At 41.5% G+C, this 21,691-nt stretch overlaps 1 protein-coding gene across 2 annotated transcripts in view; it reads left to right on the top strand.

Annotated features, from left to right (window-relative positions):
- Positions 1-10,999: 10,999 nt before the first annotated feature.
- The window catches only part of CLRN1 (clarin 1), a 34,871-nt gene continuing 24,179 nt past the window's right edge, over positions 11,000-21,691 (top strand). For both annotated transcript variants that reach the window (XM_028103039.1, XM_028103040.1), the window contains exon 1: positions 11,000-11,252. In XM_028103039.1, the coding sequence (XP_027958840.1) occupies positions 11,000-11,252 (253 nt within the window). The remainder of the gene's footprint in view (positions 11,253-21,691) is intronic.

Consider the following 21,691-nt stretch of genomic DNA (forward strand, 5'->3'; position numbering starts at 1 on the left):
GGGATCGAGCCCCACGTCAGGTTCCCTGCTCAGTGGGGAGTCTGCTTCTGCCTCTCCTTCTGTGCTCCCCCCCCGCTCATTCTCTCTCTCCCAAATAAATAAATAAATAAAATTAAAAAAAAAAAAGAAGAATGAATCATGTCAAATCTACTTGTGGGAAGTAGAAAAAAATAAACACCCAGGAGGAAAGCTACTTGCCCATGGTCATTGGGTTAGTTAGTCACAGGACATACATAGTCCAAGCCAGGTCTTCTGACTGTGCCATGTCTGCCAAAACACATTGAATATTTATAGTAGAACAAAGAAAGATTTCTTGAATTATAATTCTTTCGGAAGCAGTGATTCCTGTACCTAGTAGTATATACGATAACTCTGTTAAGCAAAATATTAAGTTGACTAGTATATCCTGTTTTTCCTATTCTAAGAAAGAGGTTAATTCCTGTTTAACTTCTTGCATGAGAAAATATCTGGACAGCTATATGCTGAGTGTGTTGGCATTCTAAGATATTCAAATTGTGTTCCCTTTTTAGGGTTTAATTTACATGTAGTGGAATTCTCCCTTTTGAGGTATACAGTTCCAGAAATTTTAACAGAAGTTTTCAGGCATGTAACCCCACCATGATCATCATCCCACAAAGTTCCCTCCTTCCCCTTAAGAGTCAACATCTTCCCCTCTTTTCCAGCCTGTGATATTTATTATTATTATTTTTTAAGATTTTATTTATTTGAGAAAGAGAAAGAGAGCACAAGCGGCGGGGGTGGGGGGAGGAGCAGAGGCAGAGAGAGAGGGAGAGGGGGAAGCAGGCTCCCACTGAGCAAGGAGCCTAACACGGGGCTCGATCCCAGGACCCCGGGATCATGACCTGAGCCGAAGGCAGATGCTAATGGACTGAGCCACCCAGGCACCCGCAGCCACTGATAATTATTGATAAAATTTTTGTCCCAATAGTTTTGCCTTTCCGGATGTCATATAAATGAAGTCCTACAGCTGAGTCTCTCTTCTTTCACTTGGCAAAAAACATTTGAGATTCACCCATTTTGGTGCATGTGTCAGTAGCTTGTTCCTTTTTATTTCTGAGTAGTATTCTGTTGTACAGACATACCACAGTTTGTTTATCCATTCACAGTTGGTGGACATTTGTGTTATTTCCATTTGGGGGCAATTATAAATAAAACCACTATAAACATTTGTGTGTAAGTTTTTACACAGCCATATGCTTTCAGTTCTCTTTGGTAAATATCTGGTGTAGGATTATTGGGTTATATTACAAGTGTATGTTTACATTTTTAAGGAACTGCTAAAACTCTTTCCCAAAGCGGCCGTGCCATTTTGCAATCCCATCAACACACATAAGAGTTCCAGTTGTTTTACATTCTTGCCAGGACTTGGTATTGTCAGGTTGTTATTGTTTTTTAATTTAAATCATCTTAATAACTGGGTTGTGATATTCTATTGTGGTTTTATTTTGACTAATGATATTGAGCATCTTTTCATGGGATTATTTGTCACCTATATGTCTTCTTTGATGAAGTGTCTATTAAAATATTTTGTTCACTTTCTAAAAATTGGGGTGTTTGTTTTGAGTTTTGAGGTTCTTTTTTGTATACATTCTGTACACAAATCTTTTATTAGATATGTATCTTTTATGCATTTTATCCCAGCCTATGGCTTACTTTTTCATTTTTTTTAGTGCCTTTCAAAGAGCAGAAATTTTATCAATTTGTTCTTAACTTTATTGTTCATACTCTTTTTGTCTAAAAACTCTTTACCTAACTGAAGTTCACAGAGATTTTCTCCTATGTTTTTATCTAGAAGTTTTATATTTTAGGCTTTACGTTTAGATCTATAATAAACTTCTAATTTTTCAATATAGTGTGGTTGTTCTTTTTCTTTTCTTTTAATTTTTTTTTGAGATTTATTTATCTGAGAGAGAGAGAGAAAGAGTGAAGGGGAGCCAGGGGCAGGACAGAGGGAGCAGGAGAGAGAGAATCCTTAAGCAGACTCCTCGATGAGCATGGAGCCTGACCTGGGGCTCAATCCCAGGACTCTGAGATCATGACCTAAGCGGAAATCAAGAGCTGGCAGTTTAACAAAGGAAGCCACCCAGGCTCCCCTACAGTGTGGTTTTTCTTTTTAAAATATCTTTGTTAAAATAATCTTTTACATAACGACAAAACATCTCTGTGTCATTAATATGAAAAAGTCACTGGCTAGCCTAGGTTTCAGTCCAATAGAAGTGAAGGCGAGGAGTGCAGCTTGGTTTTTCTTCCTAAAGATCCCAGATCCATTCAATATTCATCTATCCTCAATAGTGCCCATGGCTCAGCGCCCAGGCATTTTCCATTATTTAAAGACAGTGTCATGTCTGATCTGGCTTGCTGATGATTTTCAGCACATGACAAGTCAAAGAGTTTTGGTTCCCAAGTATGGCAATTCCTCAGGGTATTCCCAGTCCACCTTGGGTTTCCCAGCACTCACCACCCCTTAACCCATCTGTGGTTGTCATCTTGGAAAGACACTTTTTAATTAATTAATCAATGAGAGAGCAAGGGGGGAGGGGCAGAGGGAGAGAAAGAGAATCTTAAGCAGCTTCCATGCTCAGTGAAGAGCCTGTCGTGGGGTTCATCTCACAACCCTGAGATCATGACCTGAGCTGAAATCAAGAGTTGGACGCTTAACCGACTGAACCACCCAGGCACCCCTCGAAAGAGACTTTATTTTATTTTTTTATTTTATTTTTAAGATTATTTATTTATTTATTTGACAGAGAGAGACACAGCGAGAGAGGGAACACAAGCAGGGGGCGTGGGAGAGGGAGAAGCAGGCTTCCCGCCAAGCGGGGAGCCCGATGCGGGGCTCGATCCCAGAACGCTGGGATCATGACCTGAGCTGAAGGCAGACGCTTAACGACTGAGCCACCCAGGTGCCCGGAAATAGACTTTAAAGATAAGGCATTCATAGCCCTCTAGGTTGCTTTGTCTACAGTTTGCCTTTATTATTTTTTCAAATAAGGACCATGTACAGAGAATATACAGAGGAGTCAGCAAATTAATAAAGATCTTATATTCATTTCAATCTGAATTTCCTGGAAAGGAAATTTTAATCTTGAAATTTTGCCTTGCTTTATAAGCACTTAATGAAATGTCTTGGCCACCAGGTTTAAAATGTTTAGTTTTAACACTTCATGCCCTAGTGACCAGCCTATATTTTACCATCCAAGGGGACAGTATTGTTTTTCTAAGGTGCATAAATACACACTTCATTCAGGGTCTTCTCATGGATGGATGAAATATTTATTTTTGCTAATTAAACCGAAGAAGAAAGAGAGAAAGAGAGAGAGGGAGCATATGAATAGCTGTGGTAGAAGGGAAGATATTTGAAGGATCAATTCATGTGCGCTCTTCCCTGAGTGGGGGCAGAAAGAGTCGGATCTGAGTAGGGCACGCATACCCCTTGCAGATTTGCTAAGGGACACTGTAGTCTGGGAAAGCAAAGGGGTGGGGGGGGGCACAGTACTCAGGAGAGGCTGTCCTGGGAGCATCAGCTGGAGCTAGAGCCCAGAATGGAAGTCAAGTCCCATAATCACACTGTTCTGCAGTCCTTCTCATGGCATGCTGCCAGAAGTAGATCCACAGGATCTCGCCACTCAGTGCTCTGGAACTCTGGTCCTCTCCTTGAAGTCAGTCCCAGGAAGTTCAGCGATCCAGATTCTTGTGATTCCTCTAGGGTTGGAGGGTGAGGCCCTGGGCACCTGTGAGGTAGTGACGGCAAGAAAGGGGAGTGCCCATCCTTGACGGAGGAGGGACCGGACAAGACCAGCCTGCATGGAGGCTCCCCACAGAGCGAGGGCAGTGGTAGACACAGAGGCCCCGAGCCTGGCGACGGGGGGCGCTAACACGCATATGCTCGCACACCACATGTGGGGTCCGAGGCAGCTACCACACGTCCTTCACTCAGGTGACTGGCCAGCCAGGCTCATCTGGGCACCGCACCCACAACCAGTCAGTACTTCAGAAAACAGACAGGTAAGAGAGTAAGAACGCTTTGAAAGCAGAGCCCTACATTTGGCTTCTAGGAAGGAGAAGGGTGACAGCTGGTAGAAAAAGTGAGCAGGCAGCTTTGGAAGAGACAGCAATTCAAGGCCCTCTTTATGGGAAGAGACGCTGCCTCCTTCTCTCTGCAGACTGGCCTCCCGTGCTTTGACCTAGTGTCTCTCAGGACCACTTCTCAGCCTTCAGGAGATGGATTCTGACTGGAAAACATGAGCTACAGTGCAAAGGTGGCTGCCAGAGGGTTTTTATCCGAGGCTATGAAAGGAATTTCACCAAGAAAGGACCCAGGGCTGGGCAATCACCCCAAAGGCAGGTGTCTCCCTGTAGTAACACTTGGCAATTGTCACCTCACACTGTTGGCTCCTGTCAAGCTCATCGTCTAGCTAATTGTCTTCTCATAGGAAGGCCTGCCAACGCAGATTCCCCCAGGCAATTACAATTTTAAACCTGAAGACATCTTGTTGCTTTGATCCTTAGGAACATTAAGATAACTTGGATCTCCTTTTGATCATCAATTATTTTTAGCTGTCTCTGCCCATAGTCAGGGCTCAAAGAAAGGTTTGATAGGAAGCTAAATTTTTGGATGAGATACAGTCTCTGTTTCATGTGAGTCACGGATAATAATGTATGGGTGAATCAGTCTAAAGATCTCTCTGGCTAGCATAGCTCCGTAAGTCAACACTCCTCATTTCCAGAGATTTGATAAGATATAAATCTGCCTAATTGTGCTATTATTCCATTCTTCATCACGAGAATATTTCTGGAGATTCTGTAATCTCTCTGACTAAAAATTAAGCTATCCTACTGCCTGGAACATCTTAACAGAGGAGGGGCAGGAAACCTAATAATTGCCCCAGTGTGTCTGAAAAGAAATGAGTTGATACATGGAAAGCACACAGGATAGAGTAAACCCCGATAGGTATTGTTTTTGTTACTATTAATATTGCTACTATTATGTTGATGTAAATCATCAGAGAAATTATCAGCGTCTTAAGTGTCACGTGCCCACACAAAAGAAAACATTTATACAATGATAGTAACGACAGAACAAACTGCTCCAAAGTTTACCATTGCAACACATCTCCCCCACGTTTTATCACTGAAGAAAATTATTGTCGATTTCCCTCTACTAGGAATCTGGTCCATCGATTATCGTTCAAGGAGGCGTCTCAGATTGTGCCTTCTTTCTCTGCTTCTTTAGGTAACTTTTCCCTCCTTCCTGTAATAGGTCAAGATTCTGGTAAATTGAGGTTTAGGTATCAGGATAGCCTCTGAGATACTGACAAGAAACTTAGACAAATCAGAGGGTGTCACATGTCTTCTTTGACAGGGATGACAACTTTCTTCCACCTCAGTTCTCTCTGTAGCTTCTCTGTCACGGAAGCCCAGCTCTTGCACTTACTTTAAATGTCCTCACAATCATCACCAACCCTGAAAATCCCTGCACTGAATTCACCCTCTCACTGTGGCTTCATCTGTATTCCAAAAGAATTTTGTTTTCTTTTTCTTCTTCCCTCAACCCTTTTAATCCTGTAGTTCAAGCAATTAGCTCTACAAATATTAGCTGCAATCAAGGTCTAGCACATGTGGTAATTTTCCCCCTAATAAATCAATCAATTCTTTCTGTGGAGTGTTTTTTTTTTTTACCCCTTACAGTCATTAGAGAATTACAATGCTACTTGAGGATCACCAGCAACTTGAATCAGTCAAGAAACGTCAATCAAATTTGCCAGATTTTGCTTTAAAGATGAGAAAAATGAGATAGATTCACAAAGGCCCCTTGTGTTAGAATAGGAAGCCTGATAAACCCTTGTTGAATCCCTCTTATGAGGCCTTGGGAGTATAATGATCCATTTGGAAGAAAATCAAAATCAGTATTACCGGTGACAAATTGGACAAAAACCCAGAAACTCTCATTAAAAAATCTAAAAATTAATAATTGGAATAATCAACCATCTAGTGTCTCTAAGCAATACAATATTCTATAATAGCTCATAGGTTAGTATAGCAAAGAAAAAAAGAGAAATAATCTAGCAAACGGACGAATTTGAATCCTATAACTTGCAAAAAAATTTTTAGTTAAAGGATCATGGGGCCCATGCTTATCATTGTGCATCTCAGAGCTGACTTTAGGGCTGCAAGTGGGGGCTCTTAGGGAAAAAGGGTTAGGGTTAGGGGATCCCACGGCAGAGCTCCTTAATCCCCACTCCTTCCAGTATAGAGCTCAATTTTTATCTCTTATTCCACCCAAAAGTTCAGTTGAGCAAATGGTTTCTCTGGTTAAAAATAATTTAAGAATCACCTATGTAGCCAAGACCTCTCTTTTCATAAATGAGTAAAATGAATGCCAGAGAAATTAGGGAATTCTTAATTTAGTGTTGGATCTGGAACCAGACCCTGGATCACATCTTTCTCCCCAGTGCTCTTCCCTCATGGCACCATGCTCTTACTCTCAGGGAGCGAATCAGGTGAAAAGTCCCATACCTTTGGATTTGGGCTGTTTTTTTGTTTTTTGTTTTTGTTTGTTGCTTTTGTTTTTGAACAACCATAAGGGAAAAAACTAAGGAAGCCAAATTAGGATGAGAAGAGGCATAAATGCTACATTGAAAGTAAAAGCATAGTCTGCAATTGTATTCCTTTGTCTATATTGTTTCCAGTCACACTGAAGAATTATATCATCAGCCAGCACCTGAAAGGGGTTATGAGGGAGGGTAGAAAGGCCTAGTTCCATTTTCTTATGTCACCAAATGTATTCCTATTAAGATTGAGAGAAGTAAAGATTTCAGTAGGATACTTGGTGAAAACTTGCTGACATTAATGACTCAAATTCTCAGAGACACTGCAAGGAAAATGGTGTCATCACTGTCATTCAAGACATTTAAGATGAAATTTCAAAAGGAGGCTGTCAAGCATAATGACTGCCAGGTTCTATTATATCATTCTCAGAGGGTGGATCACACACACTACTATGCAGGCTGTGGGTGGTTGATATTGAAGTTTGAAAGGAAGCTGCAGAGAGGAGGTGGGGTGGGCGTAGGACCCAAGAGGCGCTGCTTCACAAGCAGGACACGTCACCGTTGACATTCTCATGGTGACTTGGGGTAAATCTATGATCCAGGGCCTAGTCTTTAGTCTTGGATATGCTGAAACCTGACCCATCAGGGTATTGTGACAAGATTGTGCTCTTGGTGAACAAAATTCAGGAAATTTGAGCTATAAATGGTGGTACCCATTTATTAATTTACAATAGGAATATTCCTCTCTAGTGACTGGATATTCATGTTTGCATGCACAAAGCCTAGTTAGTAATTAGAAGGCAGCTGTATGAGAAGAGCCCCCATTTTCAACCTTGACTGTCCATTGAAATCACCTAAGATGCTTTAACACTAAGGCCGTACTCTAAAATCAAATAAATCTGAATCTCAACGATTAGGATGCAGACATTAGTATTTTTAAAATCTCCTCAAGTGATTCTGATGAGCACCCAAGGCTGAGAACCACTGGATTAGAGTAGAGGCCTTCCACCCAGTTCCTGTGAGCCCGAGGACTCATTCTTTCCGCCCAGAGGTCCATGCTTTTGCATATCCTAGACCAGTGGGTTGGTTGGTCATTCAAACTTGGAACAGATAGAGGTTTGCCAATTTTTTAATTTGCCAAGTAAGGATATTAAAAATTCATCTATTATTATTTCATTAAAGAAAGGAAATTTTAAGAACACAAATTAAGGACACAATTTTTCGATAAAAGAACTCACTCTCTTCTATTTCTTTTTCTCATGTTTCTCCAGATCAGGGAAAACTTCACTGTAGACCAATACACACAAAAGAACCAGTGTGATCTAACCACTCTCTATGTCCAGAGTCAGGACTTTAATTCTTGGACCACTTTCTATACACGTGGCTGGGTTTGGTTCATTAAACCACTGTCCAACGCCAACTACTCCTCCTTACCATATCCTTCCTGTAGATGTATTGATAGTATTGATTAAGGTAGGTAATTTCTGCTCCCAGGCTTGGAAATGTTCTGTTTCTTCCAATTACAGAATATGTTGATTTAATTAGCATAGCTCTTCTTAGACATCTTTTTTTTTTATGCAAAAAGGTGGTTTTTATTAAAGCACGGGGACAGGCCCTGTGGGCAGAAAAAGTGGCCAGCTCTTCTTAGACATCTTAAACTAGGGTTTCTGGAGTGGGTGCAGCACATGTGCCCCCAGATAACCACTTATTGGGGCCATTGCTGCACCCTTGTTTTGCTAGTGGACGATGATGGCAATTATTCTAAATCCAGTGGAGAATTCATTGGGAGGGCAAATAACCTATGGTGAGTTGCTTATTGTGTGTGTCAAGTTACATGAAATAAAAAAAACCTTACCTATATTGTAAACCCAGTTTTGAGTGCCTCTGAGGAATCTAGGGTGTACCCTGTTCTTCTGTGGGCATGGTTTATGTTGCCCCCTTCCTCCCTTGAAGCGACATTGGCATTTTGGGATCAGTTCTACACTTAGTTGTCTATCTTTAACAAGACAGCCTCTGGCAGCTACTAAGAGAGGGTAGCTGTGCCAGGAAGTCCAAGACTGTACCTCAAAGTCCCCCTCAAAGTGCATATAACCTAGAGACTCATTTATGCTGACAAAGGCATAAAATACATCTTCCTTTAAATTTCTCTTAAGCTGATAGGCTTAAAGGTAGATCAAGAGAATAGAAACTAGCATAAATACGTGCTTTTGACCAGCTGGGAAAGTTCTGTTTGCAGATGTCTGTGTTCTCCAAGCACCCAAGATATACAATGAATAATGAGCTACTCTGCTTTTATTGCTCCCAGCCCAACACAATCCAAAATGAAGAGCTTGTCCTCTCTTCAAGGCCCAAGGGCTTTGCTTAGGATAGCACATAAACCTCAAAATTAGAAGACCAGATTTGAGGGGCTCCCGTGTCACTCAGTCAGTTAAGCCTCCAACTCTTATTTTCAGGTCAGGTCCTGATCTCAGGGTTGTGAGATCGAGCCCCACATCAGGCTCCATGCTCAGCTCAGCACAGAGTCTGCCTGAGATTCTTTCCCCTCCCTCTACCTCCTCCTCTCCCTCCCTTTCTGCTCCTCCCTCCACTTGTGCTCTTTCTCTCTCACTCTCTCTCTAAAATAAATAAATCTTAAAAAAAAAAAAAAAAGAAGACCCGGATTTGAATCCTAGCTCCACTACTCTTGGGTAAGTTGCTTGATCTCTCTGAGCCTCGGTTTCCTTATCTATAAAATGGAGAGATCATTTCTATCACCTTCTTCATCATCACTTTATATGGTAATTATGAGGACTAAATAAGATAATTTAGGTAAAATACTTAACAATGTACCATATATACTAAGTTCTCACTAAAAGTTAACTTTGTAGGTCAGAGCCTAGCACAAAATGTGGCATACGATAGATATTCAGCAAAACTTAACACATACACACACATACACACACACACACACTCACAACCTTGTATCTTGTTTGCAGGAACGGGAAAAATCTTTCTGGGAATGCTGAGTTAAAAAGCTGTTACAGGACACCTGGGTGACTCAGTTGGTTGAGCATTGACTCCTGATTTCACTCAGGTCATGATCTCAGGGTTGTGAGATTGAGCCACATGTAGGGCCCCATGCTCAGTGGGGAGTCTACTTGAGACCCTCCCCCCACCTCTCTCTAAATAAGTAAATAAAGTCTTTAAAAAAAAAGCTGTTACTAAATTCTGAACTTTAGTTTTCAGATCTTGACAATGTAAATGGACTCATTTTGCTATTTAATCTTGCTCATGACTTTGTCTCTTGTCTCCCTAACTGATGACTTCTGCTGGACCCTTGCTTTTCTATGGTTAATTCATAGAGCCACCTATCTGAGCATAATCTCTTCTTTCCATGACAATGCTCTTGTCTTCTTTATAGATTGATACTTCTCAGACCCAGAACCTCATTTCCTTGCTATAGTCCTGAAGCAGCCAAGCGTTTTGAAGGAAAGCTTTTAGAAATCTAGATATTTGTACCTGTGTGCCAGTAAAAACTGGAATCCACTTCTCTATTGACACACTGATTCTAAATCATGGATCTGGGGGGAGAGAAGTTAGGATGACAAGCCCTGACGGTTGGTCTAGGGCACCCAACTCCGTTCAACATTTTATCCTGTTATGATTAACATTTTTTTTAAAGATTTTACTTATTTATTTATTTATTTATTTATTTATGAGAGAAAGAGAGCATGAGAGAGAGCGAGAGCATAAGTAGGGGATACAGGCAGAGGGAAAAGCAGGCTCCCCGCTGAGCAGGAAACCCAACGTGAGACTCGATCCCAGGACCCCAGGATCATGACCTGAGCTGAAGGCAGACGCTTAACCGACTGAGCCACCAAGGCACCCCCGATTACCGTTTTCCAAAATCAGTTAATTACCACTAAATATACATGTGTTCTTCCTCTGTCCAAACTCCTCTTCAACTCCCACGAAAAACAAAAACACAATACATGAGCTTCTCCAGTTGCTGAAAATTTACCATAGGAGCCAAGCCTGTGTCTGAAAGTTTCAACTCACCCAATCAGATGAAAGACTGGGGGAAAGGGAAGGCATTTATCAAGTTACACGGAGGGCTCCATCTGTTATCTTAGACCTTTGTTACCCAAGGGACACAAGAGGAGATACTCGAAGGCAGTGTGGAAGAGTTTTATTTTACAGATTCTTAGTCCAAAGATTTCGAATTTGAGAGAAGCAGCAGCAGAAAAGGAGAAAAGTCAAGTAGGTGTGATGAAGAAGCTTCCATCCTGGCATTCTACCGACAAGAACCAGCGTTGAGAGTGAAGGTGCCTCTTCGGCCGGGATCTGTCCGTTCAGCCACTATAATAAATGCAGCCAAAGGGGCAGTCACTTCTCATCAGTCGCAAAGGTCTCGTTTTTGAACCTCACTCTCACAAAAGCCATTTCTCATCATGCCAAACCAACAAAAGAAAGTCATTTTTTGCATGGCTGGGGTGTTAAGCTTTGTGTGCGCCCTCGGATTGGTGACAGCCCTGGGAATACCGTTGTGGATCAAAGCCACCTTCCTCTGCAAAACGGGGGCTCTGCTCGTCAATGCCTCTGGGCAGGAACTGGACAAGTTCATGGGCGAAATGCAGTACGGGCTTTTCCACGGAGAGGGCGTGAGGCAGTGCGGGCTGGGAGCGAGGCCCTTTCGGTTCTCACGTAAGTAACAATTGCATTTGAATTATTTAATACTTTAGGCATACTCTTTCAACTGTTGCAAGGGATTATTTTTAAGAGGCTTGCCCTATTACAGGCCTTTCAAAACAGATGTGAACCTTTTGAAATAAGTCGGTCTTTTCCGAGAGACTTCCTCTTCCTAGTTTTTATTATTTTGTTTTTATTAATTATTTCATTCTGTTTTTATGATGACAACATATAGGTAATGAGCTGCTATGGAATTAAACTTTGAAAGGATAAGCAATTAAATTCTTAAAGATTAATATTTATGCTAGAAATTTCAGTATCTTTTTAAAAGGGGAGGGGCGACCTGGAGAAATAGAAAGATGTAAGAGAGGATCTTCATTGTGTTCTTTAAAAAAAGGGGGGGGGATCAGTCTCATGGGTTCCTTAACCAACTCTAGCTGCTTTTCCACCTTGCTCATGACTTTGTACCCTGTCTACCCCTGTATTATCCCTGCTAGGACCTTTCCTGCTGCTAATATTTTTTTTTCCTTTTTTAACCAATTTGAATCACTTGGCTAGAGAAATTTAAAATGATCTGCTATGCTAACTGGGAAAGAAATAGATGCCTATTTAGTATAGAAAATCTGCAACTGATTGACCTTCAAATCATGTAGAGAATATGAGACAGATTTTCCTGTTCGATTTTTGTGAAACGGAAGTGTTACCCGCAGTATTTATAACCTGTTTATCTTAAGAAGGGAATTTTTTAAAAATTACCATGTGAATAGGCAACTCATTAAATGAAAATTAATAAGAAGTCATTTGTTATATCTCTCACAACACACATTCAGAAATTATTATTTCAAAAGGGCTGGTTTGGAACAATCTTATGAAGAAACAGCCAGTAAATTACTGCATAAATCACTCTTCAGCAAAGGAGGTTACCAATTGAGGCATTTAAAATGAATTATTATTTTGCCTGGGTATTTTTTTTCTCTAGCATAGGTAGAAAGCTAAATTAATTGAATTTATTATTAACCTATGCAGTGTCTAATTAAATTTCAGTCTGACCTCTTTCTATTTCTGCAACATTCCTTATATCTTCTTAGCAGTCATTGGACACCAACCTTCACTCACATAGGTTATTAGGTGATATGAATTGTCACAGGGCTCCAAAAAATGCCCACGAATTAGTCTTTAGCTTTTCAAAAAATTATCATCACTAGATTTGATGAAGTGAATACCAACTCTTTTCACTGAATGGCTTTAGTTCATTAAGGTAATAGGGCTGTTAGAGTTGCTTAGCTTTCCTTAGGGGGGAAGAGAACAAAGCAGAATATCACATGATTTGCAACTGTATTAAAAAATAAAAAAGGAAAAAAGATGAGTGAAATGATTTAACCATGAGTCATTGGCAGCTAAAGCGTGAGTAAAGCTTCTCACAAACGAATTTAGACAAAAGCAGGGAACATACAGTGAATTTTCTGGAGCCTTTGCATTTTATACAGTGAAATAAACTTTACTCATACCACAAGACAGGTTTCAAAATAATATGTTCTCTGAATACTTACTAGACACTAAGCATATTTTGTCTTATTTAATCCTCACACAACTACATTCCTTGGTGGTTCGATGCATGGTTTTTTTATGGCTGTGTCCTCTGCTGGCCCCGTCTGTGATGCGGTTGTTCTAATCACCTGTCCCTCTCTCCCTTTGCTTTTATGAGGACTCAGAGTCAGTGGGGTTTAAACCATACCTTCATCTGTCACAGACTTGCATTTGTCCCCATGATACTCTGAACAATTCCCCCCAGCCTTGTGAAGAAAATCTGACATTTGTTGGTTCTGTGGTGACAGCCTCTCTATAGAACCTCCCTAGATGCTAGACCTATTAAAACCTCATTTATTTCCATGAGACTCAGCAAAGCAGACTTACAGTATCACTTTTTCTGCCTAAGCATGGAACATGAAAGAAAGTTGGGAAAACTGAATACCTCCAATGGATTCCCTAAAAAGCATAATTCTCATTTAAATGAACAGCTCTCTTGGTACTAAAAGCTCCCTAACCAATGTGCCTTTAGAACACACCGCACCCTCTAAGTTTACACTCCTGTTGCAAGATAGCTTCATGGTCCATATCTTCCCACTCGAAATGCCATCACCCTGCCAATGATGTTCTAACAGCGTATTCTGGAAGGAAGAGAGCCCTCTGATATTCTTCCTAAGAGAAAGGTATAGCCCCATTAATGTAAGAGAATGAGAGGCCTAAACCTGTCTTCTCAATTAAGGCAAACTTCGAGCGAAATCCAGAGCCCCCAAAGAGCTCGGGGTAGATGATTTTCTGTTTCTTCCAGAGCCCAACTTATGATTAGGGCACAATTCCTTTCCCAGAACTTCCGCCTTTCTCATTTTCCCTTTAGAAAGTTATTAAGCAAACATTTGGATTTTAAGAAATTTTCCAGTGTAGAAGGAATGGAAAAGGCAACTCATCGAAATATCAGTCACTTCTTGACCAGTTTTCTTCACGTTGTTGTGTTATCATCAGTTAATATGAATTTACATTTCAATTCTGTGGGATTGCTAAATGGTTCTTTGCTTAGCAAACTTTTTCATTTAGATCAGTATTGGTCAACGGAAATACAATGCAGACCATAAATGCAAGCCACATTTGAAACTTTAAATGTTCTAGGAGCCATATTAGAAAAAAGAGTAAAGGAACCAAATGAAATTAAGTTTAAGGATACTTTTCTTTAACCCAAGATATCCAGAATACTGTCATTTTAACATGTAGTCAATATAAGATAGGAGATATTTTACTTTTACTTCCCCCAGTGCTTAGTCTTTGAAATCCAGTGTGCATTTTACACTTACAGGCCATCTCAACCCAAACTAGCCACATTTCAAATGCTCACACGCCATTTCAGTGTGGCTAATAGCTATCACAAGGGGACAGTGCAAATTTAGCTAGAGATTTACTCTGAGTAAACTGGGCATTGACAGTGTCCATATCCATATTCTAAATGACTTTTTGCTTGGTTCTGCTGTACAAGTTGATGTGTTATTTTTATGGGCAATGCACATGTCACTTTTAAAACCCAGACATATAGTGTAACATGAGGATAAAGAATGGACTAGAAAAATATTAGGCACTGTTGTCATGTTTGTTCCTATTAAAATGTTCCCCGTTGACCACTCTATCTCTTTTAATTATAACAAGCATCTTCCCTGCCAGCATGCACAGTTATGCTGGGAAAACTTCTGCCTCGTTTACTCTGGCTGATTCTCATCCATTTAGGGGTCAGCGCTTCATTTTCTAGAGGTCACTAGCATTCATATGTAGCACACAATTTCATTCATTATAATGAAGGACTGTTTCCCTTTCAAGGAAACACAACTGGTGGGCTTAATTTTTCCTGATATGTCACCTGTAAAATTTTAATGATGCTGTTTAAATTCTAACTGTAGCCATCAAGAGAAAAACTGCCAGTTTTGAGCTTAGTATGTGTGGGTGGGTTTCTGTTTTGGTGGTTTGAAACACTGCAGAGCATCATCAAATACGATACCCAAGAATCATATGGTATCAATCATTCCTAGATATGCTGATCTATTTATTGCCAAGATAGTTCAATGAGCTGGTAAAAACATATGGAGGGTTTTTTTTTTGAAATGTGAAAAATAATATCTAACCAATCGTGTATCACAACTTGCAACTTCAGTCATACTTTTAAAGCATTTTAATTGAGACCTTATGATTGAAAATTTGTTAAAAATCTTAACAGAGATTTAGCCTACTTCATATTTTTAAAAAGCAGACTTTCTTTACCAAATGAGGGTACATCACCCAGATTACAGAGAGGATGTTGAAACTATTTGTGTCAGCAAGCAGGTGGCTTCTCAAACAGATTTTGGGGTACAACAGTTGGGACTCGGGGTCTCTGCCACCATTCCCGAGAGTCAGCACTGTACCTCCATGGTCTCCAATGAGCGTGACTCCCCCCACCCCGCCCCAGGTGCTCCACTACTCACCATCCTGCACATCCTGCTTCTCTCCTATCACCCCGCCTGCCCATGGCAGAGCTGCAAAGGTCTTTATGTACCCCTTCTGAGAACACTGCCTGTCCCTCCTCCCTTAATGGACGGTCCCGTGGGATGGAAACCTATGGAGTTCACCAGGGAAGACGCCCTGGTGGGAAGAAAGGGGGAAGACAGTCGTACCATTTCACCTCGCTAGTGTGGGTCCTCCTGCCTGTTAGCTCAGGACCCTCTTGTCTGGTCTCACCCATTCCAACAGTCCAGCAAATAGAGATTTTGTTTTCCTTCCATTGGGGAAAAAAAAGTGACTGTGGGATAGAAGATAGTAATGGTTGAGAAACACTAGTGTAAAGGGAAAATCTTCAATTTTTCTTGGCCAAATAATTGTTTCCTGCTTTGTCCTTCCCAGACCTTGATGTTCACTCTATTATTTCAAATCACCTTGGATTATAAGTATTTGAGAATGTGTATATCTCTGCAAGGAGATCCTGAGCCATCAGAAGGCAGGGGCTGGGTATTCTTCATCCCCAAACTCCCTCAAGCAGACCTAGCACAGTGCAGCTTACAAAAAGGTGCTTGATAAATGTTTGGTAAACAGACACGATTGAGATTAAGTAACCTGAGTTTGAGGCAGGTCTGTGTCACTCACTGGGGATTAGATTTGGAGCAAATCACATTTCATTGGTTTTCAGTTCTTGCATCTGTAAAATGGGAGATGAAACTGGGTGATTTCTAACATCTCTTCTAGTTCAGACACTTTATGATCTATGTAATGAGGGGCTGGCTGTTCTAGACAAGGTCCTTCCAGCTTTAAAACTGCTTGACCCTTCTACTCTGTCGCTTGAAGCCTAGGCTGACAGATTCCAGCCACTATCGTCGGAAGTGGTGAGTTTTGTGTGCCTTTACTCTTTGGCCCTCAAAGTCCATGATTTTTACAGTATTCTGAAATACCTACCATTTATCAGGACCCAAATGAATTTTGTTATCACGGTGAATGCTTCTCTTCCTCCCCATCAAAATCCTTTACTATTTGTGTGGGAAACGGCAGGTTAAAGGAGGAGAAAATGATTTGGGATTCTAGGGAGGTGGGTTAGCGGGTTGCAGAGAGTAGGAGCAGCTATTAACACCCACACGGTCTTTATGGCATTATTGAGAAAGCCTGAAGGAAGGTCAAAATACAGTGAGAGGCTGACCTCCCACTTCCTCCAACTTTTCCTGGAAACTTCTCTTCCATCTTCACTGGAAAAACTCCTCTTCCTTGCATTTGATTTCCTCATAATGGCAACACATTAGGAATGAGCAGTATGTTTAACACTCTCTGGCTTTTCTTCACCCAAAGGAGGAACTGAGCAGACATCATTCTCAAATTCATGAGAAATATCATCCAGGAAAAGACAGATCTCCTTCCTCCCTAACAACTGCTTCCAGTACCCTTACCAGGAAGAATCCCTCACAGAATCAGCCTCACTTGACGATTACAGTTTTGCATACATGTGTGCACACACGCATGTTCACGCACACACATACACACTCAAGCACACACCTTCCTTTCCTTCAAATCACTCTTCACCCTAGTGGTCAGTAAAGTCACTGACCTGGGCTCACCAGAGACATGAAGGGGGGCTTCTGGAACGTAACCCTGATGTGTATGAACTTCACCTGTTGGAGGAGGACTCCAAATCATTCTTACAATTCATTGCTGTGCTTTCTCTTCTAATCTCCGAGGGTAACTTATCTTCCCCAAGGATGTTCAGACACCTCCGAAGAAAAAATACTTATTTCAGCTGCCCGCTTCCTGGGTGCCTCTGAGGTGCCAGGCACGGTGCATAGATCATCTCCAGCCCTTATATGGGAGGTGTTATGATGCTATTCCTCTTGAACTAAAATGGAAAATGTAAACTCTGAGAGGTCACAAATTTCTCAAAGTCACAGATCGAGTAGGTAGCCAACCTGAGACTGAAATTCAGACGCATAGGATATTGGCCACATCTGTCTCCTTACCACAAGCAAAAAGGACACAAAGGAATGAAGAAAATATAAGAGTACACTTGAGTTTCACCCGCCAGTTAAACAATGATGTCGGTACTTCACAACAGCTGGATCTCATATACCCGTGTGATGATACTTGGCCGTAGCACTTGAATTCATTCACTGCCTCTTTATCTCATATTTCGGTGGCCCTGATGTCTAAGCCCTAATCTTTGACCTTTGGAAGGTAAAATCGTCAAGTCAAAGCCTGTTTAATAATCTAGGCTGAAAAAAAAAAGAATCTAGGTTGAGCAGGTCACATGCTTATGGCTAATCTTTGGGTTATGTCATCATATCACCTTGATGTTGACAATTTATGCCGAAAGAAGAGATAACTGATTGCGCATGTGGCTAGCTGATGTAAGCTCACTGCCAATGAAAATCTTCATGGTATGATCTTCAAAGTTAGTGACTTGGACTGCAACCATTATTTTGCCACAGCAATGACCCAAATGGCAGGTTCTTTCCTGTGGTGTCATGAACGGTTTCAAAACAGGCAGGGACAAAAAGAAAAGCAGGTACACAGCATTCACTTCACTTTAAAATCTGGCGTTTTATGAGGGGCCAATGGGTTAGAATTAGAGCGTAAGTTAAAATCTCATTTTGTTTGTTTATTTATTTATTTTTAAGATTTTACTTATTATTTACTGGACAGAGAGAGAAATAGCGAGAGCAGGAACACAAGCAGGGGGAGTGGGAGAGGGAGAAGCAGGCTTCCCGAGGAGCAGGGGGCCCGATGCGGGGCTCCATCCCAGGACCCTGGGATCACGACCTGAGCTGAAGGCAGACCCTTAATGACTGAGCCACCCAGGAGCCCCCCATTTTAAAAAAGCGAAAAATAAAAGCTCATTTTTATCTCTGAAGTAGATCGGGGTTTCATAAAGTTAAAGACTTAAAAAAAAGTATTTAAATTAAACCATGAGAAATTCACCTTTCAATCCAGTCATGCACGGAACTACCCAGACTGGTTGTGAGATGATACACTTTTATTCCAGGTATGATAGAGCTAATAGCAAACTGTACCTGGCAGACTAATTTATGCAGGATTCGTATTTCGCTCCCTCTCAGCATGTTATAACTGTAGCAAAGCCATTCTCAGGAGTTATCACCCCAACCTAATCATACCCTATGGATTTGGAGCAGTTAAATGGGTTCTGTTATCAGAGACACATATGCACCAAAGCAGCATCGTCCCTCAGCCACCATGGGTGATTAAGACTCACTGGTGGGGCTGCCTCTGAATTGGGTTGAGTCAGGTAGCTGTACTTCAGCTGAGAGAAATTCGGGCAATGTATTGCAAAATGGTATTTTAAATGGTTCTATCTTACCATCAGGTCCCTTCCTCTGAAGTGCTGGGGTCATGGATTTCCTTCTCCCTGACCATGCAGCCATCTGAAGGAAGCCCGGCTCAATACCTGGGTGTTGATGGCGGATATTAAAGGAGGTGAACTCACTGAGCTTATGTCAGCGAATGGCTTTCCCTGGATTTTCATAATGACTGGCTGCAGATGGGCTGAGGGCAAAGTCAGATCAAGAGCATTTCTGTAAGAAGAAAGAAATGTTCCCTCTTGTTCCCTTTCAAGAAAATGAATCACTGAGCACCAAGGGGCCAAATGTAACTTCTCTTTTTACACACCTTTTATGTGGAGAAGGACAAGTTGAGAAGGCAAACAGAACCTTTGCAGACACCATATGGCTTTAATCTAGTAAGAGGTTGCTGCACCATTGTGACATCATTATCAGAGGCTGTCTTCATTCTGAGGGCTTCACAGATGCTGTTACCTGCATTTTACATCCGGCCAGAGGAAACAAAAGGGTTGATGAAACCTACACCATCAGGTCAGCAGTCCATAACCCTAGCTGCACTTTAGAATCACTTGGAGAGTCTTTAAAACTACGGATGCCAAGGCTGCATCCCAGGCCAATGGAACCAGACTCTTTGGAGGTGAGGCCTGAGGATTGGAATGGTTTAGAAGCTCCCAGGGAGATTCTAATGTATATCCAAGGCTAAGAACTACTGAGGTGGATGGTGGCCAAGACAGGCGGGAGCAGGTGAGAAGTCCAGAGCCCTCCACATTAGGGAAGGGCAAGACCACCAGAAGGAAGGCAGAGAGGAACAGTGGTATTTAGCACTGTTTCCACTCAGGTGGGAGGTTTGGGGATCCTTAGCTTCTACTCCTTGAGCTGCATATTTCCATGAAGGGTCTCACACTTTCCCTACACCCTCCTGGCCTCAGAGGGAATGAGAGATCAGATTGAGGAATTTGAGTAAGAAACAGCATACTTGGCTCTCAGCCCTAGAGCCTTCCCCTCTTTCCAAGTCTGCCCACCAGGTATAGGAGCCTGCTTTCCACCTGGTCAGGATAAGGGAGCCAGGTGTCCAGCCCCGCCTGTCACTGGGTGGGTGAGGCTGCCTAATTCAATAGAACTTGGTGGAAGATCTAAGCCACATTCTTCAGCACTTTATCAGAAATAAAACTAACATTTTGACCTTCACCTGCCTGTCTCCTGTGGAAGGGCTCTGATCCTTCCAAAGAAACTATCAGGGGGTCTCTTTAGAGGTGTGCCATCAGCCTAAAAGTCATTTAAGTCATTATACAGAGAATGTCCAAGAAATTGCACAAGGGAAATAGAAATGAGAAAGAGAGCAATATATCAGATGCTGAGGAAAGTGCGTGACAGGTACCAAAGAAGTAATTAGCTATAAATCTAAGGTTCCTGGATTATTTACAGGAATAGTCACCCACCTGGTCAGGGAAAGAAAAAAAAGGTAAAAGTTTGAGCTACCAGATAGACAGTTTGCCCGAATTCCATGTATCTAGCGACTCCTATGGGGGGAAGGGAGTCTTTGGTCTCAATGTACAGGTAAGTGCTCTGACCACCTGTGAGCCAAAGAGCTCCCTCCCACCCCCAATGACCGATCATGAGATTTAAAAATGCAGACACTCTCACAGCATTAGGTTCTTCTATCTCCCACTCCTCTTGGTGAAAATACAACTGCCCTGCCATTCTTATCATGTTAGAAAAATATTTAAACAGTTACTTACAATGTACATAGAGCATCCACATAAATGATTCCACTTGTCTCCCTTGAAAATTCTGTGACTTATTTCTGTCACTACTCACATTTACACATAAGAGACTTGAGGTATACAGAGGCCCACATGAGCAGTAAATGGCAAAATCAGATTAATCCCCAACTTTCCTAACTCCAAAAGCTATGCTTTTTTTCAACCTGCCATGCTGCCTTTCAGTTAATGCCTGGCTATTTGTCTCTCTTCCCACCAGCTCCTCCATCCTTCTTGCTTTGGTGTTGCATGATATTCTAACTACCTAATACTCTTGGTTAATGCCTCAATACAGGTTTAGATTGGATTTACTAAATTCCTGTTGAAGAGCTGTAGGATAAAAGATAGGATTGTTAGACTGGAATCAGTAATGGCTAAAAAGGAGAACAAAGTTTCAGGATAAAATATAGCAGAGGAACCCAGCAGTTAGAAATAAATTGTAAGGCAACTGAAATGAAAGCCATACATTTAGAGATCTCAAATAAAACATGGATTAATGGCAAGTAATAAAGGAACATACTTAGTTTGTAAAAACAAATGGTTCTTTATCTTATTCTTATTACTCTCCAATGATCTATTGAAAACAGCATGACTTTACATGTAAGACACAAATTCTTTGTAAGTTAGACTCTATGTGCCCCCCCCCGGAGTTGGGGGGGGGGAATCACTGGGGCCTATTATGTGCCTAAGCATTCTAGACTCGGGAGCTATGAAGGGAAAGGAGAGAGGATGCTTATTCACAATGAAGAATCTGGCCAAAGTGTTTTTAAGCGATTGACAATTTGTAAAAGCGCACAGGCACATCAGTCAAGATGGACTACGTTATGTTTTAGTAACAAGTACGTTCATACCGCTCCGGTGAATCAGCAAAGATTGATCTCTTGCTCACAGTACATGTTCATCAGAAATCAGCTGAAGGTCCATTCCAGGACGCAGCCACCATCTGGAATGTCACCAGTTATTAGAACAGGGGGCAAGAGTTGTGGAGTCTCTTACTCTAGCAACTAAATCCTCTGACCCAGAACAGACACGTGCCACTTCCATTTATACTTTATTATTCCACAGCCGTGTCTAACTTCAAAGGGGCCAGGATGTGCAATCCTATCAGGAGCCCAGAATGGGGAAGAACCAGAATTGTAGATGGCTGGAGAGCACTAATTACTATCACAATTATTGTTTTTATCCAGAAAGCTCCAACAAGGAGAATTGTTCTTGGTCAGGGCAAGGCACAGGGGAATTGGAAGAGAGTCCTTAAGAATTAGATTTCACTAGATTGAAGAAGGCTTTCTGAACAAAGGAATAGCATGAGCAAAGTTATGAAGAGCCTACTGTGGCCGGAGTACAGAGG

Source organism: Eumetopias jubatus, unplaced genomic scaffold (genome assembly GCF_037043125.1).
Source record: "Eumetopias jubatus isolate StellerSeaLion01/CBP00866 unplaced genomic scaffold, mEumJub1_p1.0 scaffold_1, whole genome shotgun sequence".
Classification (NCBI taxonomy): domain Eukaryota; kingdom Metazoa; phylum Chordata; class Mammalia; order Carnivora; family Otariidae; genus Eumetopias; species Eumetopias jubatus.